General features: G+C 36.2%; 3 protein-coding genes and 2 pseudogenes across 5 annotated transcripts in view; 1 reads left to right on the top strand and 4 right to left on the bottom strand.

The window, feature by feature from the left end:
- LOC109058809 overlaps window positions 1-20,000 on the bottom strand; it is a 726,037-nt pseudogene that overhangs the window by 77,627 nt on the left and 628,410 nt on the right.
- LOC109045202 (solute carrier family 39 member 4) overlaps window positions 1-20,000 on the bottom strand; it is a 668,471-nt gene that overhangs the window by 203,372 nt on the left and 445,099 nt on the right. The gene's annotated exons all lie outside the window — the stretch shown is intronic.
- Window positions 3,926-8,428, bottom strand: LOC109113737 (annotated as a pseudogene).
- On the top strand, window positions 10,989-14,482 carry LOC109113738 (zinc finger and BTB domain-containing protein 22-like). The gene is given in 4 exon segments (XM_042745886.1): window positions 10,989-11,510; window positions 12,502-12,948; window positions 12,951-13,140; window positions 13,246-14,482. Coding segments are annotated over 4 exon segments (1,488 nt in total). The 5' UTR covers window positions 10,989-11,306; the 3' UTR covers window positions 13,893-14,482.
- The window catches only part of LOC109045038 (transmembrane protein 65-like), a 7,826-nt gene continuing 7,432 nt past the window's right edge, over window positions 19,607-20,000 (bottom strand). For all 3 annotated transcript variants that reach the window (XM_042745900.1, XM_042745902.1, XM_042745901.1), the window contains one exon: window positions 19,607-19,796. In XM_042745900.1, coding sequence (XP_042601834.1) covers window positions 19,683-19,796 — 114 coding nt within the window. In that variant the 3' untranslated portion in view covers window positions 19,607-19,682. The remainder of the gene's footprint in view (window positions 19,797-20,000) is intronic.

Below are 20,000 nucleotides of genomic sequence, written 5' to 3'. Positions count from 1 at the left end.
ATTAGTCAAGTTGATATTCTGATATTTTTTCCAAGCACATTTTAATTATTCCAAACCACATCACTCTTAATAACTGCTATTGATTTTGTATTGAATCATTTATGAGTGATATATAATTGTCCATGAAGGCTGGAAGAGAACTGCTTATATTCAGGTGTGCTGAATTATTAGGCAGGTTTTCACACACCAATAAAAAATGTCATAGATTTAACATAAATGACTGTAGAATAATTTTACAGGTGTTCTACCAGTATTTGTAATTTTACACTTCATTGCATTGTGTTATAGAGTTAACAGAAATGACTGTAGAATTAACGGATAATGTCGTGTGTAGTGAGCTGCTAGGACCTTTTCTGTTATTTTACAGATTTCTTTTCTACAGTGTTCATAGACAATTATACATCATGTATAAATTATTAAATTACTACAGTTTATAATTATTTTAAATATTAATTTTAGAAATTGAGATGTATGCATCATCTGAAAGCTGAATAAATAATCTCTCCATTGATGTGTGGTTTGTTAGGAGGACAATATTTGTCTGAGATACAACTATTTGAAAATCTGGAAACTGAGGGAGCAAAAAAAAAATCTAAATATTGAGAAAATCATCTTTAAAGTTGTTCAAATGAAGTTCTTAGCAATGCATATTACTAATCAAATATTACATTTTGATATATTTACGGTAGAATCTAACAAAATATCTTCATGGAACATGATCTTTACTTAATATCCTAATGATTTTTGGCATAAAATAAAAATGTATAATTGTGACCCATACAATGTATTGTTGTCTATTGCTACAAATATACCTGTGCTACTGATGACTGCTTCTGTGCTGCAGGGACACATATTTAAAGAATTAAAGTCAATTTCTTCTAATTTCTATGAATAAAACATTGTGAGAACTGTGTGTCATTACAGCAGAAATGAATCTGTTTTTTGGCGACTGGCGAGGTCTGAAAGAGCGTCACTCTACTTTCACTGAAATCACAACGAATAGAGCTAAATAAAGTGATTCAAAGCAGCACAGACATCCCAGAATCCAGCACATCGTGCTCATGATGTCTGCGCTCAGGATAAGTCTTGATTTTGGTGATTTTAGATTCAAAGTCGTAACGAGAGCAGAGGAAAACAATATCAAGTGATTATCAGTTAAAACAATATTCACACGAACACAGCCTTTAGAGACAACTGAAGAAACACACTGTCATGTTTCTGAGGAAACGGTCTGTTTTGTGTTTGATATTCATCCAAAACATAAACACAACATTTGCAGGAAATTTCACAAATAACCACAAAGAAGCACTGAATTAAAGTGAAGTTTTGAAGGAGAAAAACTGAAAGAGTGTTTGTGTGTAAAATGCACTGTTTCTAACTTACTGTGTGTCTGACTACTGCTCTAATTACCTGCTCACACTGGAAACGGAAGCTCGGCTCCACTGCATTGCATTATGGGATACCGTACTCATGTTTGCCATTGTAGTATCAGACTGTTTTCTGCCTACAGAAAATATGCATTCTGTGCTCAGCAAAAATAAAACAAATAATAACAGCAATAATAATATCATCCTTCAGCAATACTGTTTATTAAGAAATATTATTAAATAAATTTTATGTTGACATGTTTGCATCTTTTGTCATGTTCTGTATTGTATAGAAACTTTTTTCCACCACAGGATTAAAATTTAAAAAAAAAAGGTAATTGCGACTTTTTTATATTTGCAATTCTCACTTTTTATATTGTGAGATATAAACTTGCTAGAAGTAAAAAAATTTTTTTTGTCTTACAATTCCTTATTTTTCTCTCAGAATTGCAAGTTTATAATTATTTCATTAACTTTATATTTATTTTATCAAGAAAGTCAGAATTGCAAGAAAAAGTGAGATAAAAAGTCCCAATAACCTTTTTTATTTATTTATTATATATTTTTTTTTAAACATGCTTCCTTAATATGAACTGTACTGTCTGAGATTTACATTTATAAATTAAAAACTCTACAGAATCAAACAGAAATGTTTCTTTCAGCAATTAATTTAACAATAACAATAGTTTTTACAGTATAATGTATAAATATAGTGTTGTCCTTTAGGAGCTAAACAGTCTTTAAAGGAATCTAGAGAAATGAACCATGATTAATAATGTTTTGAAACACTGCGTCATCTACTCGTTTTTAATTACATTCTAAACTAGCTTTTATCTAAAGCCTGTTCATTTTATTTCATCATCTTTTATGATTATTTTATGTGCTGTTACTTTTGTCTGAATAAGATTGATTATTTTTTATTTAGTAAAATTTTTTCTTAATCATCTCCAACAATAATTTTATTTTATATACTGTTTATTTTTTTTTATTAAACATCTATTGTTGTTATTATTATTTTAAGATTATTTTTAAATGCTGTTAATTTAGGCTTTATGATTATGTTATTATTTTAAAATACTGTAATGTTTATGACTTAATCACTGATTTATGATTTTCTTTTATAATTTACAACTTATAAAAAAAAAACTTACAACTAAAATTATTTCTACACCATTTTTTAATTGCAATAATATTTAAAACTAAAATTATACCTTGTATGATAAATTATATTCATGACATTTAATTTTATATATAAAATGTAATATATATCATCAGCTGTGTAAAATGTACAATTTTACAATTGTCATTGTCATAAATAACAACGAGATAACATAAGAGCAACCTACAATGTAAAGTGCAATAATCACTTTATATCAATTTATATCACTTTATATATATATATATATATATTTTAAAACTGTTTCTAAGTAAGTCTTAATCTGCTATGGCCTAAAATACAGTAAATAAACAGTAAAATACTGGTAATATGTCTGAACCATGCTAGGATTATTTTAAATTCTTTAATATTTTTACATTTTCTGCAAAGTGCTTGAATGGCCATAGTTAGTCCTTAGTAAGCAATAAATAGTCCTTAGTTAGTCATAGTTAGTCCTTAGTTAGCAATAGTTAGTTCTTAGTTAGTCATAGTTAGTCCTTAGTTAGCAATAGTTAGTTCTTGGTCATAGTTAGTTAGTCATAGTTAGTCCTTAGTTAGCAATAGTTAGTCCTTAGTTAGCAATAGTTAGTCCTTAGTTAGTCATAGTTAGTCCTTAGTTAGCAATAGTTAGTTCTTAGTTAGCAATAGTTAGTTCTTAGTTAGTCATAGTTAGTCCTTAGTTACTAATAGTTACTTCTTAGTTAGTCATAGTTAGTCCTTAGTTAGCAAGTTAATTCTAAGTTAGTCATAGTCCTTAGTTAGTCATAGTTAGTCCTTAGTTAGTTCGTCATAGTTAGTCCTTAGTTAGCAATAGTTAGTTCTTAGTTAGTCATAGTTAGTCCTTAGTTAGCAATAGTTAGTTCTTAGTTAGTCATAGTTCTTAGTTAGTCATAGTTAGTAAGTCATAGTTAGTCCTTAGTTAACAATAGTTAGTTCTAAGTTAGTCATAGTTAGTTAGTCAGTTAGTCCTTAGTTAGCTCTTAGTTAGTTAGTCATAGTTAGTCCTTAGTTAGCAATAGTTAGTTCTTAGTTAGTCATAGTTCTTAGTTAGTCATAGTTAGTCCTTAGTTAGCAATAGTTACTTCTTAGTCATAGTTAGTAAGTCATAGTTAGTCCTTAGTTAACAATAGTTAGTCATAGTTCTTAGTTAGTCATAGTTAGTCCTTAGTTAGTTCTTAGTTAGTCATAGTTAGTCCTTAGTTACTAATAGTTACTTCTTAGTTAGTCATAGTAAGTCATAGTTAGTCCTTAGTTAACAATAGTTAGTTCTTAGTTAGTCATAGTTAGTCCTTAGTTAGTTCTTAGTTAGTCATAGTTAGTTTTTGTCAACGACTGTATTAACACAGAGCAGCATCCACACACAAATCAAATCACAAAACAAAAATTACACAAAACCAATTAAAACTCACATAATCTTCACATCTCTTTCTTTCACCGCCCACCAGCCCTGGGTTTCCCAGCATTCAATTCTGCTTTTCCCACAGATCCTCACATTATATCAGGCGCATCTGACAGAAAGGGGCTATGTGGGGAGAGTAGGTTTGTTAGTGGATCCTGGCATTGATCGTCTGCAGTGTGGGCATGCATTAAAACGGCACACAGCGGGACAGGACGAGCGATCGGGTGTCTTAATGCGCTTACCCACAATGCATTTCACACATTCAGCGAGTGCTTGCTACATTCAAGAGCTAGAGTCTGATTCACATATTGAACTTGAATTATACAACAACTACGAGCTAGAAACTCTCTTGAGCTTGTCGTTTATAGTGATCGATGAGTTTCCTCCCGGCGTAGAAACATAGAAATTGTGTTTGCATTCACATTCACGTTCAGCTCATGCAACCGTAGCATTGCATGGCGTTTGTCTCTCCGATGGTCTTAAAGTATAGATATATATATAGATATAGGTATGTGGCAAGATCAACAAAGATGCCTTGCTCTTTACTGATCTCTAGTGCAAAACCAGTGTATTGCATCTCTAGAGTATTGCTGTGGATTGTGGGGGTTTGATCCATGCATAGCATATAAAGGTCATGCGCAGGAGATCAGGTCAAGAGGAAAGAAACGCTTATAAAAACAGAGTGACAGCAGTTCAGAAGGAAGAGCGTCCCGGAGAAACCTGCGGACGAGAAAGAAGAGAGATGTTGGAAAGAGAACCCAGGGAAAACCAGGACTAGTTAGGACAGTTAGTTAACTCACTTGTGCTAGTTAACTCATTCTGCTACCTGCACACCGGCGCAGTTGTCTTTGCTCTCGGACGCGATCGCCAGATACTCCGCTCTGAAACACACAAAACAAGCATCTCCTGAAGGAAAATACATACAAACAGCACTTATTTTAGTTTTATTGAGACACTGTTGTGATTTAAAAAATATTTTCAATCCGTTTTGATTTTAGTCATTTCGTTGTGTTGTTGTTTATTTTCATTTTATTTCAGATATTTTAATGCATCGAGTAAAATGAAATAAAAACAGAATTTAGTTTTCCATTTTCATTTTTTTTCAGATTTAGTTAAACTAAATCTGCCACTAATTGAAATAAAAGGTTTTTAGTATTTTATTTTATTTCAGTAATATTTTCCCCAGGTAAGTTTGTTTTTAGTTGTAGTTAACTCTAATAACTGATGAGTTAGTGTGTTACTGACGCGCTGGCTCTGAGCGCTTCCTCTCCGGCCGCGGCGATCTTCCTGTAGCAGTAGATCATCTCCACCAGGAGCCAGAGCTGCAGGCCGATGATGGACACGTACATCATGACCTCTGACACGATGGACGCCGTGCCGCGCGTGGCTGCAACAAAACACACGCTCGACTCTCGCTCACAATGATTCAAGACCCTTCACAAACTCCCCCAGCTACAACAGTGGATTCTGTTAGTATTTTTGTCTGAAGAAAGACAAACATGGATAGTGGTGAAAGCCAAAATATTAAATGCAATGGATAACATTCTTCATCTGAGACTGGGACACAAGCTACAGGAGGGTAAAAATGAGTTCTGAAAGATGGCAGCATCGGGATGTTATTTTTACACAGAGATTAGTAGCTCCATTAGTAAAATCTGTTGACTTAATTATATGCCAACGGTGGCACTTCAGAAGTGAAGAAAAAGTACTTTTTGTCTTTTCCCCCCAAAGTTTGCATGGCTGTAACTGAAGATATCATAACATCCTTTTAGAGTTTGGTTCTTAACAAACTTTTCCTTGAGCTTCTTCATTCTGAAGGCCCTTTATGGTTTATTTCCAGAGATATGAGGATCTCAGTGTGGCTCAATCTTCAGTGGTGGAAAACCAAATGTGGGTCAGATCATATTTACTGTATTTAAAGAGGAATGTCTGAAGAACAAATAATGTTGAAACTAGAAATATATCTCATTTCTCTCTATCAAAACAAATGCATAGATCAGACCTGCTTGAGTGATGAAAAATATCATTTTTCCAAACTTTGCATAGCTGTAACTCTAGAAGCATTAAAGATATCTCAATATGAGTTTAGGTTCTAATCATTCATGAACTTTTCCTTTGGCGTCACCATTTTTTAAGAGCCAATATGGATCGTTTCCATAGATAGCGGGTACTAGTTTTTGAATTTTTCCAATTTTTAATGGCCAAAAACCAAATATGGGTCACTTTGCCGTCAGCTGATATATACTGTAAGAAATAATTTTGAAACTAGAAATGTATCTCGTTTTTCTCTATAAAAACAGTTGAATTGAACACACCTGTCCAAGTGCCAAAAATACTCTTTTGCCAAAGTTTGTGAGCCTGTAACCCAAGAAATGTTAAAGATATCTCAACATGTTTTTAGATTACGGTTCTTAAGCTTTTCTTCTGGTTTAATCATTTTTAAGGTCCATTATGGTTCATTTCCAGAGATACTGGGATCTCATTATGGCTCCATTTGTAAGCTGTTGAATCTTTCCCATTTTTAATGGTCAAAAACTAAATCTGGGTCACTTTGCATTCAGCTGATATTTACTGTAATTAAAGAGGAACGTATGAAGAGAAAATAATTTTGAAACTAGAAATGTAGACTCTATCAAAACAACTGCATTGAACACACCTGTCTCACTGACAAAAATACTCTTTTGCCAATGTTTGCATGCCTGTAACTCATAACGTATTATATATATCTCAATATCCTTTGAGATTATGGTTCTTAATAAACTTGTCTTTTGCTGTCTCCATTGTTAAGGCCCTACGTAGTGCAGTTCCAGAGATACAAGGATCACAATGTGGCTCCATGTGCAATTTTGACCCATTTTTGAAATATTATGAAACAATATAATACATTACGAAAACCAAATACACTTTGCATACAGCATGTTTAATATTTTGGCTATTCATTCATGCATCTTTCACCAGAAATAACTGTGACTGGCACGCAGAGGTCAGCTGTTCTCGTACCTTTGCCCACGACGGTGAGGTGCACCTCTTTGCTGGCGATGGTGGAGAACTCGTAGTGTTCGTAGCTGAGCACTCGGTTGAAGATGCAGCGGTAGACGCCGGAGTCGTTGAAGGTGACGTTGAGGAGGTCCACAGACGCGTCCTGGAGGTCAAAGGTGTTCTTGCTGCCGTGCCACTCCATGCGGTCCTGGAAGCGCTCGTCGATGATGCTGGACGCCTCGCCGTCGTAGCTGTAAATCTGTCCAGGAGACAGCACAGACAGAGACTGAGACTGCTCTCTTTCTACTGAACGTGTTCTATCTCTTTTAATCACATGCTTTTATTATTTAGTTAGTTACCTATTTCAATCAATCGTCACATATTTATTATAAATGTTATTTATTTTATTTGAATTATTAAATATTATTTATTTTAATGATAATTTATTGATTTATTTTAATCAAATGCTTGTTCATTCATTTAGATATTGACTTAATTTATTTTAATTATTTATTTTTATTTACATTACATTTCAATTATTTTAATCAAACACTTTCATTTATTTTAGTCATTGATTAATTACTTATTTACATCAAATTTGACTAAATTTAATCAACATATTAACTAAATGTTTATTTTACTAATGTTTTATTTATTTTAATCAGAGGCGTTTGCTTTATATTCTTTATTTACATCAAATTTCATTTTAGTCAACATTTTAATTTAATACGTTTTACTGTTTTATTTATTTAAATTAATTATTTTGTTCATTTAGTCATTCAATTATTTATTTACATTAAATTTAATTTATTTTCATCAAATTCATTATATTACAAATTATTACTATTTTATTTGAACCAATATTTTAATGAAACGTATCTATTTGAACAATGTTGTATTTATTTTTATTCATTATTTCTTTATGTATAATTCAATGTTGTATTTATTTATTTTTAACAAATGCTTTTGTTTGTTTATTTAGTCATTCGTTTTTTATTCAGATCAAATTTTATTTTTTGCAATTTTTTTATTTTAACAATGTTGGACTTATTTATTTTGATCGAATGCTTTTTATTTTTGAGTTATTTTTCTGATCAATTTATTTATTTTAATTAAATGTATTAAATTACTATGCATTTATTTAAATCAATTTCTGCTGAAAAGCCTCATAAAAGCAGCCGTCCACGCGACTCGTGTTCTGTATTTCAAGTCTTGAGAAGAACAGACCCAGATCTGAACATAATGACTTTAACTTGCGTCTGTTCCTGCAGAAAGCATCACATGACCTCAGAAAACATGATCTGCGCTTTCATTCTGAGGAGGCTGCGTGTCTCGTTTAATGCTCACGTGCACGAAGTCGGCTTCTCCTCGCGCCCTGAACATCCAGTCGACGGTGGCCGAGGCCTCCACCTCACCCATCACATCACAAAACACTCACCCCACCTTCAAGAGCTGTCCGGCCACAGCTTCGGTGTCTGAATCCACCTCGGCACAGGCTCCGCTGCAGAGACACTGCAGAGACACCATCATCAGCTCCACATGTGTTAATGAACCTCAAACACCATCAGCACTGAGGAAGTCTGTACACGTTCTATTACACTACCTCCCAGCATTCTTCTCTGCTCATCATAGCACTGTACTGATTACGGATTCATCTAATCTGATTTCAGTCAAATGCTTTGTTTATTCACTTAATTATTATTTACAGCAAATTGTATTTATTTTAATCTACCCATTTATTTATTTTAAGCAAGTTTATTATTTTTTCACTTAATTGTAACTTTTTATTAATTTATTTGTTATTTTTATCAAATGCATTTTTAATCATTAATTTTTTATTTTAACCTTTTTTTTTACTTTGATCAATTGACTCATTTTAAATAAAATGCATTAATTTACATTTTTATCTATTTACAATTACTTTGTAAATAATTTTATTTTAATCAAAACATTATTTTAATGTTTTGTTTATTTAGCATCTTTTGTTATATCACTGCATTCTTTTCTTAACTCACTATAGCACTGTATTTTTCACATTTCAAGTCAAAGTTGATTTATTTTATTAATTTATTTACCTTAAACTATTTTATTTATTTGCATCATGTTTTGTTTATTTCTTTAAACGAATGTATTTTTTTTCTTATTTACAAGAACTGTAATTTTAATCATATCTATAAATTATTTAAATAAATTTTTATATAACATTATTTAAATCAAATTTATTTGAGACATATTTTTTTTACATTGCAATTATAGTACTGTATGTATTATTTAAATCAAATTTTATTTATTTTTATTAATGCATTTATTTTCTCAAATTTATTTATATGCATTCTATTAATTACAACAAAAAAATTCATTTCAATAAAAAAAAAAAAATATAATATACTAAATAAAAAAAAAAAATAACTTCTTTTAATAATCATTTGTTCATTTACATAAATTTTAATTCATGTTAATCAATTTTTTTAAATGGTCTCTCATTTTAATCTAATTTAGTTAGTTAGTTAAACCCCATTATTCATTATTCATTAGGACATTAATTACAGTTTTTCTCTGGGCTCTTCCCAGCGGGCCCCGGGCCCCGGTTCTGACCGAGAGACTCACCGGAGAGCGCGCAGAACACACACAGTAGCAGCAGACGTCTCATCATCATCATCTTCATCATCATCATCATCATCGCAGCAGATAAACACACACACACTCTCTTTTGTGTGTCCGCTCAGGAGATCTTTCAGGAGGGTCACGTGCCCCTCTCTCTGCTTTAGAAAGATGTTTAGTGTTCGAAACCAGGCCAGCGGGGCCCCGACTCTCTGCTGACTCTTTAAACTCTGAGATCAAGGGCAGCTCTGTTCAGATCAGCTGCGCATCTCTGACATCAGTTAACATCGAAACACAGCGCGCTCCGGATTCATCTTCATTATAATATAATCATCACCTGCCTCGCGGTAGACTCCTCAGGCATCAGACTGGCGCGTGAGATCGGTAAACGGAGATCTGTCGGCGCTTAACGCCATTCTGCGCGGTTCCCGGTGACGCTCGCACTGATGCACTGCGGTAAAAACCCCGGGCCGCGCGCGCGGCTCAAGCGAACGCGCGGTGACGTCACGACGCTGCCGGCAGGTGCGGCCCCCTTCAACAATGTCTGCATTGAAAAATATAATCATTTAAATGAGATTAATGATCGTTAAATATAATAAAGCGTTTTTCTCTCAGACGAGCTCCTGTTTCATACCACAGAAAATTATTGATTTTTAACATTTGTATTTATTTAATCAGGGCCAATGCACATTAATAACGCATCAAATAAATGCATAATGCGCCAGATTTAACCCAAACGGCTTGTTTTCATCTGTAGTCCCAGGGCAGGTTGATGTACAAATATAATATAATAAAATAAAATACCAGCTGTTAAATCTTTCAGATCAGCTGTTTAGAGAAATCTAGTTCATTGACATTATATCATAATCTAATTATGTTTTTTTCAAGGGTGTGCATGTCTTTTTAAAATATTGTTATTTTTATTTTTGCGAGACCTAAATTGCAACAGCAATAACAAAACATTACAGCGAACAAGAAGAAGTGGGTGAATTCAGAGACAAACATTAAAAAAAAAAAACTTTACTGTAATATAAACACTTTAAATTAAATTCATTTAATAATGCGGGATGTTTTAAAGATTAATTTATGGGGGGATGTTTGTGAACTTCAGTCAGTCAGAGAGCGGCGCACACGGACCGCAGAACTGCGCGAGTCAGCTCATGCATATTAATGACGCTCCTGTGGCGTATCCTCATTAATATTCATGAGCCGGCCTCCCGCTCGCAGCATCAGCGGTGACGGTGATGCGCATGGTGCATTGATGCACATATTCTGTTAAATTCTTTTCGGTTCTATTCTATAATAAAGGAGACGGACGCGCCGCGTCTTTCTGAATTTCATTTATATTTAAAATTTAGATCACAGCTTTATAAAGTACACGCAGTCTAGGTCATATACTGTATATTACATGAGGAGCGGGTCTTCAGGAAGGGGGCGTGTCTCTTTCTGTTCCGCAGACAGAGCTCCACAGTGAACGCAGGTGAGATTAAAAACACTTTCATATTCAATTTCGCTAAACTGATCAGATCAGTAGATCATCACCGAACGTAACACATATTATGTGTGGACTCGGATCTTTGCTGATGTTATTGTAAACACACACGAGCATATGAGCGTTCATAAGCGCTTGATGTGTTGTTATAGCCTGTTATGATGTGCTAGTTCGATCCGGTTGAGCGGATCCGATCTGCGGGCTGAACCAGACTAACGGCGGAGGGAGCGCGTTTTGACCGGAGCGGTTCTGCTGTGATTATATACCCGTGATATCTCCTCCGCGGCGGCGGGTGTTTCTCTCCCCGGCAGGATGGAGCGGATCGTGGGCCGCAGTGCTCCGCCAGGCCCGGTGCTGCAGGTGTGTTTCCCCAGCGCGCGCGCGTCGGTGCTGGAGAATCTGAACCGGCAGCGCGAGGAGGGTCAGCTGTGTGACCTGTCCATTCAGGTGCAGGGTCAGGTGTTCCGCGCGCACCGGTGCGTGCTGGCCGCGTCATCGCCCTATTTCCACGACCAGGTGAGTGTGGAACTGATCTCACACCGATTTCACACTCTACATACATCTGAAGCCCGAGTACACGGTGTCACCGGCGGAGGGTGAACCGAGTCCAGACTTACAGCAGCCAAATGTATTCAACATCATAAACCCGTCTTCTTAGGAAACAACCAGACATGGGTGTCATGTAGGCTAATAAAATGTGTTTAATGGGACTCAATTTGTATATAACAGGATTACAATTTAACAAAAACATTAGAAATTGATAAATAGATTATATAACGTTTCCTTTCCACGGTTATTCAAACAGCGAATACATTTTATACAGAAAGTGACATTATCACTAACTTTGATCTCGAGTTTAAGCACTCTAAAAAAATAGATAAAAAAAAGAAATATATATATATAGTTATAGTTATAATCAATGAAGCTGTATATACATTGTGAAATGAATCTCTAACATTGTGCGTGCATCTGCGCTCTGTTGTTTATGAGATAATTCGCGGAATTCAGTCAGAGAACGCGCGCGCACTCAAAACTGATGAGTTTCAGCTTTGACTCATCTGAACGCTTCTGATTGGCCATTGCATTCCTATGCTCAACAGAATTCTGTTCATTTTCACTTTGTTAGCAACAGAGGTAATAGAGTTCATTTGTTTGTGCAGGGGCATTTTTGCCCATGGCCTTCCCCAGCCTTACACACACTCCGCCTATGCAAGGTATACAAGCATACAAGTAGTTAATGCCTGATTTGCATATTTAAACATAACGTTACAGAAAACTTGAAATACAAAACAGTTGTCTTATTGCACTGTGCCGGGAAAGTATAGTGATGTCTGTTAGTTAAAATTTTTACTTTATTTATCTGTAGTGTCTTGCCTGTTTTGTGAACCTGGCCCCTGGTTATTTAGCATCAGAAAGCTTAGTATGCTACAGCACACATTACAGTCCTGCACGCACAAACACGAAGCTCTAACTGGAGCGGCTCTGAACACTGCGGTTCTGTTGCCAGGTTCTGCTGAAGAACGTCACCACGGTGTCTCTTCCCTCCGTCATGGACCCTCTGGCCTTCGAGAGCGTGTTAAACTCGGCCTACACGGGTCAGCTCAGCATCGTGCGCGACGACATCATCAACTACGTCACGGTGGCCAGCTTCCTGCAGATGTGGCACATCGTGGACAAGTGCACGGACATCCTGAAGAGGTCGCGACCTTTGGTTCAGGTCAGCCCCGGCGGGGCGACGTCCTCCAGTCACCAGTCGCCCAGCAGCTCTGACTGCTGCTTCGCTGATCCGGAGGACGGGGAGCGAGCGGCGGGCGAACAAACTCTGGAAAAACGACCGCAAAGCGCGTTTCCGCCTCTGGCCACATGGAGGCGTCCGACTCAGAGCCGGTGGAGCAGAAGCAGCCTGACGTTCCCCGTCCGAACCGAGCCCGAATGCAACCCGAATACGGGGATGAAAGTTTCCACACATTCCCCGTCGCACCTTTGCCGTCCATCGAAACTTCAGACTTCGCGAGGCACCGAATCCGCGCTCGCCTCCGAGGAGCGAAGGAAGACGAGGAGCAGCGGAGGATGGAAGCAGACGAAGGAGTCGGAGAGCCGCTGGATGAGGACAAAGTGAGGGTGAAGTGTGAGGAACACCAGGCCGGTGAGTGGAGCTTCTTCATCACTGCAGTTTAGCGCCCGTCCACCAGGGGGAAACGTGGAGAGCCAACGTGTTTTTGACTTGTTGTCTGCTCTTGTCTTCTCTCAGGAGCCGTCGAGTCGGACGGACGTCTCAGAGAGAGCGAGAGCGGCGAGACGGACGGACTGTGGAACCAGTGGACTTTGTCAGACGCCAGGCTGCTGGACGAAGACGAGGAGGACGAAACGGACGCCGCGTTCGAGACCTACGACGAGATCGGGAAGGCCACGGGGCAGATTTCCCAGCGTCCTTTGCCACCGCCGACGTCCGACCAGTTGGCTCCGGGACCGTCCGAGCTCTCCTGGGTCTCGCAGTCGTCCTCGTCCTCCTCCCCGTGCTCTCCTCTTTCTGCGGCGCCCAAAGTCCACTTCTGTCACTGCGGCAAAGCGTACACGCTGAAGAGCATGCGCGACCGCCACGTGAAGATGCAGCACCTGAACCTGCGTCCGTTCGCCTGCCCCGTCTGCTCCAAGAGCTTCAAGATGAAGCACCACCTGACCAAACACGTCAAGACACACGGAGGCCTGCGTCCCTACGAGTGCGCGCTCTGCGGCAAGAAGATCGTCTGGAGAGACAGTTTCCTCAAGCATCAGGCTCGCTGCCAGGGAACGACGACGACAACGTCTGACTGTCAGAATGAGGACGCAGATGCATCTGGACAAGTGAAGGTGGAACAGGATGATTATTCAGTACAGGACGAGGAAATACACTCTTAAAAGTAAAAGTACTGAAAGAGGTTTTTGCGTTGAACGCCGAAGTAATGCCATTCCTTTCAGTCAACAACTCCACTATGAACTGACGTTTAAAGATTCTGTGGATGTTAAAGGTTCTTTATGGAATCATCGAAGAACCTTTATTTTTAAGAGGTCACACACTCTTAAAAATAAAGGTTCCTAAAGAGGGTTCACCCGAAGAAGTGATCAGTTCTTAAAACAACCATTTTTTTTTCTTAGCGTGGATGTTGAAGGTTCTTTCCACTGTGAAGAACCTGTAATGGTTCCATGGAGGTTCTTAATGGAAATATTGGCACCAATAAACCTTTATTTTAAGAGTGTAGACAGACGTGTCGTGAACAAAAGGAAACAACAGAGATCAGTATTAGTTTATCTACTAATTCATTACTGAAAGAGGAAATACACTCTTTAAAAATAAAAGTTCCAAAACAATGTTTTTGCATTGAATGCCATTGAAGAACCATTTTTGGCTCCCCAAAGAACCATGAATGGACAACATTTTAATAATCTATACAACTTTTTCCCACTGTAATGAACCTCTTGTTCCACGGATGTTACAAGTCCTTCAACCAACCATTCAAACAAAAAAAAACATTTATAAATAAAAGAGTGTAACAAACGTTTTTCCAATATATATAGACCCTGTAGTGTTCCAATGGATGATCAAGTTCTTCATGGAACATTTGGGCACCAATAAAGAACCTGGAGCGGAGATCAGTGTTCGTTTATCTACTAATGCTCCACACATGTAGCAGATCTGAATATATTCTAGAAGCACTGTTTTAAAAATACAACTCAAGTCATTTGGTGTGTGTTCCAGAGGCGTTTAGCATGTTTATTTACGCACACGGATGTGCAGAGGCTAGTTAACCCTCCTTAACTCACCCATTAGCGTTAGGTTTGATGTTATCAGCGCTGCTCAGACTGAACTGTGTGTTAGATACTGAACACCACTAGACTGTACATAATAATGATAATAATGCAGTGTGATTTTTATATTGTCAATAAAGGCATTTTATTAAAATCCATTGCAGTGTGAAAAGTTCAGGGGATGTTTATTTCCTTAATAATTTGGTAACACTTTACAATAAGCTCCAATTAGTTAATACATGAACTAAAATTAACTAACAATGAGTGATACTTTTGTTGATGTCCGTTTTTACTGTTCATTTAGCTAAATAGTATTAATTTAAACATCTACTAATACATTATTAAATTCAAAAAGTTGTTTCTGTTAATATTAGCCAAGATTATTAAATGCGTTAGAAGTATTTTCTTAGTTAGTTCATGTTAATGTTATTGTAAAGTGTTACTTAATTCATTTGAACAGTTCTCTGTGAAATACCCAATATGAACAGAATCTGGATCTAATAACTGAAACCAGATCAACAAATATGAGTGCATTCAAATTAAAGCAACACAACATGACATTTAGAGCTTCGGGTTCACAAAAGCACATTCACAAATAACACTGATCAATATTTCAGAACAAAACTGATACTCTGTGTGCTTGAACTTGTACGGTTCACTTCAATAGTTCTGCGGAGTGACAAATGAAGTTATAAAAGTACAAATATTCCATGTAGTCTCACAAAAATAATCATAGAATTTGCAAAATACTGTAAAATAGACTGCATGTCCACTACCCAGAGACAGCTGTGCAATAATTATATATACATGAATATTTATTAGAATGCATAGTGTCCAATAATAAGTATACACTAAAATTAGTAACACATGTGTTGGGCATATTCTTGATACATTGCCCAGAATCCTTTGATCATTGAACTACTGAAACATCACTACAGAGGTATTTCTGTTCAAACAGCCAATAACAGCAAATCCACACGAGATAGACATCTTTACCAGTGGCATGCAAAAGTTTGGGAACCCCTTGAAGAATCTGTGAATAATTTTAACAAAATAAGGGAGACATACAAAATGCATGTTTTTTTATTATTTAGTACTGTCCTGAGTAAGATATTTTACATAAAAGATGTTTACATATAGTCCACAAGACCAAAAAAAAGCCTGGATTATTAAAATAACCCCATTCAAAAGTTTGTGAACCCTTGGTTCTTAATACGATGTGTGGTTTTCTGGATGATCTACAACTGTTTTTTGTTTTGTGATGGTTGTTCATGAGTCCCTCGATGCTCCTGAAGGAAATACGATGCATTAAGACTCGGGGGGGGTGAAAACTATTGAATTTGAAGATCAAGGTAAATTGTACTTAATTTGTCTTCAGGGAAACATGCAAGTATCTTCTGTTGCTTCCGAAGGGCAGAACTAAATAAAAAGATATTTCTACAAAATAATAAAAATCTTCACACCTTCAAAAAGTTCAAAAGCCCCCACACCCAATCAATCAATTCACCTTCTTTACCACCAGAGAATCATTGAACCTTTTAAACCATTTTTATTATTTGTGTTTGAGTGCCTCAGTTGTCCTCAGTGTGAAAAGATGGATCTCAAACTCATACAGTCACTGCTGAAAAGGGTTCAAATATGTAAAAGATGCTGGAAAACTGAAGAATCTGCAGGAGCTGGAGGATTTTTCTGAAGAGAGCTCAGTTTAACTGTTCAGAACAAACAAGGGACTCATGCACAACCATCACAAAACAGAAAGACAGTCGTGGATCATCAGGTAAACACACACTGTATTAAGAACCAAGGGTTCACAAACTTTTGAATGGGGTTATTATAATAATTCAAGCTATTATTTTGTCTTGTGGAGTATATGTAAACATCTTTTATGTAAAATATCTTACGAAGGACAGTACTAAATAAAAAATAACATGCATTTTTTATGATCACTCTTATTTTAAAATTATTCACAGATTCTGCAAGGGGTTCACAAACTTTCGCATGCCACTGTACATGAATGTAATTTGAGCATATAAGAAATCTTCTGCTACAGAGCTACATGGAGTCACTCATGAGTCGAGACGCTCAACTTCTGAACCCGCAGCAATCATGGGTTTCCTTCAGGACAGAGAGCATTACTAACATTCACACGCACGTCTGATTCCATCTGCCTCAATCAGTGGTTTCATACTTAAGGTCTTTGCACAGAGTATGAAAACTTTCGCATGTCAAAAATAAATATGACGATCACGTTCACACTGCCACCGAACTTTTCTCCATCATAAAAAATAAATTGGGATTGGGTTCAATATTCTGTATTTTTCACATCTGTAGCAAGCATTGCTGATTTCCCAGCATTTTTGCGAACACTGACCAGTTGCAGACGTGATATTTATTTATATCAATTCAGTAATGAGTAGTTAATACTGTGGTACATATTAGACACAATATTGTCTTATTTTGCTAAATTATGTACATATTATTACCTATAAAACCACATATGAACTGTTGTGCATCTCCTAACAAAATGATATTATAGATGTATTCGGTAAGTGTAATGTATTTTAAGTTGCTTCAGAGGCATGAGTTATTGCAAGTATTACACACAACAATAAAAAAAATCAGCCATTGACATAAAAAGACATTTAATTTTTGTACTTAAATGTTTTTACTTAAGTCAAATTCTGTCTTTACAACTTTCACTGGTAATGGAGTAATATCTGTACTTTCACTGAAGTAATGGCGTGACCATGACGAATACGAAAAAACGCATACGAAAATTTCACACTCGTTGTGCAAAGACCTTTAGAGTTAAAATTTATTTTAAAATTTCTTTTTTTTTAATAATTTTTTGTTTTCGTTAAGCTTTAGTTGTTATTATAGCACTTTAACTAAACGAAATGAGAATGTTGAAATAGCTTAAATAGTTTTGTTACATTTTAGTTAAAAATTCTTGTGCGTTTTAGTCATTGTATTATTATTGTGTGTTACATATATCTATATGGTTTTAGTGTTTAGTTTTAAAGTTAATGTTTTTTTTTATTTCAAGTAATAAATTTATGCTTTATTTTATTTTTTGCATTTTTAAAATTAATTTTATTCCATTTTTTTTTGATGTGAAGACAAACTCATGACCCTGTCAATCATTCATTCACACTCAATGACTTGGACTGGAGTGACTATAACTTAGCCCAACTGAAAGATAAATAAATATGTATTTAATCATATTTGAGTAATGCATATTTGCAGGTACAGGCTTTCTGCAGATTCTATGAAGGTAAAGAAGAAAAATTTAAGGGATAAACTGAATGTAACATAAAATGTCAATAAGGTCTCTAAATGTAAATTAATAACACTTCAAAGTTTGAAAATACAACTTTCAGCAGATCTCCGTTAATTTTTCATTCTTTTAACAACGAGTGTAACTAATCAACATTTACTGCACCTTCTGATCACACTGCAATAAACCAGTGCTCTTCCTCAGTGCTTCCGTCTTGTTTTGCAGAGAAAATGTCTAAAGATACGACGAGAAACTGATCCAAATGAAGTCAAAACAAGAACAAATGTCTGCCAACAGGTTCAAAGGGAAAACTTCATTTTGTTCAATTTCAATGAAAACAGGACTTAATTACCATTTTGTGGCTCCAGAAAATGATTTTTCTTGATTTTAAGATGTTTAGATATTTGTGCTGAAAAACAAGACAGAAATACTGAAGAAAACATTATTTTTTTGCAATGCATGCAACATTTATACCCATGAATCTGCTCTGATTTACATGCTTTTAGGCCTTAATTAATGAAAAAGTTAATTTTTAAACATTTTAAGAGCTGCAGAAACCCGACTCAGAACTGATTAAAACACAAGTGAACTGCGTTTCGTTGATTTCTGACACATTTCTGAGGAAACCCATGATGCACCAGGGCTCCGGGGTCACCTGACGTCAGCGAGGTTTAGGTCACGTCTCAGGTGCATGATGGGAGTGTAGAACGTCACATACTCACGTACGAGTGTAAAAAGGCTTGTGCTGTCCAGAATAAAACCAATTCCAGTTGAAATCATATTGAGATGTAACTATAACAGCGTCCAGAATTAACACACACCAGAACACGGTTTAGTATTAATCTCCAGTAAGTGCTCTGAAACCTTTCTTCTCGTCTGAGCTGCGTTTGTCAGATGTGAGTTAATCTTAGACGACGGTCTCTTCAAACTAAACTAAAACTTCATTCTCCACAGAAAAGCATGCTGCTAAAATCTACAGGAACAGGAAACCAGGCAAGATATTAGTGAAAACAAACAACAGAAAGGTAAAAAGAGGCTCGTTCACAACAAGAATCATAACTACAACAATATTCAGGCTTCAAAGATCATTAATCTTCAGTAATATTATAGATTAAACAGCACTGACACTATCAGATGAGATGTGAACACTGGATTCTCTAGAGCTGCTGCTGCTGGATTAGAATTTTGACTCATTAACAGTTATCTTCCTGTTTTTATTTCTACTCTGAATCAGTCTGTACTGTATAAAGTGCTACTTGTCTTTAAAGCAGGATGGCTTCTGATTGGGAAAAAAACATTGAAATGTTATTCCTATCGTTATAATTGTAGTGTGATTATTAAAATGAATTAAACTATGGTTAGAGTTATCGTTCCTGTTGTGATCAGGCCTTTAAAATAGTCTTGTGATAAAGAGAGAAACTCCACTCATGCTCATTATAACATCTAGTCTTCATCTCTAGATTAAAGTCTTAACTACCTACTAACTATAATAGCTACTCTCTACTGGTGTGTAATGATTTTTTTGTTTTTTGTTTTTTTTACTCTGATGATTTTACCGTATGCACTTTTGCTTGGTTTTCTTCACTTTGCCAAGATAAATGTTGTCATGCAGATAGAAAAGCCTGTCATTTTGAGGTCGGATGATTCTTCATCTTCTTCTTCTCCTCCTCATCATCGCTTAAGAAGAGCAGCGGAAACATTCCCAGAATGCATCCGATAGCAACGCCGATGGCTTTACCCTGAACACACACACACATTCACACACAAGATTGATTAAGAAGCTGCTGAAAACTCTCTGTAGCAAACTTGTGCACACTTGCCTCTAACATACAGGTACACACACGCAAACTCACACTTCCAAGCGCAGACTGCAAACTCGCATGCACACTCTCAAGCACATGCATGCATGCACACTTGCATACACACACAAATTCACAAGCAAA

This window comes from Cyprinus carpio, chromosome B19 (genome assembly GCF_018340385.1).
Source record: "Cyprinus carpio isolate SPL01 chromosome B19, ASM1834038v1, whole genome shotgun sequence".
In the NCBI taxonomy this organism is placed as follows: Eukaryota; Metazoa; Chordata; class Actinopteri; order Cypriniformes; family Cyprinidae; genus Cyprinus; species Cyprinus carpio.
The sequence above is the reverse complement of the archived record's forward strand: the minus strand, read 5'-3'. Positions and strand labels throughout refer to the sequence as shown.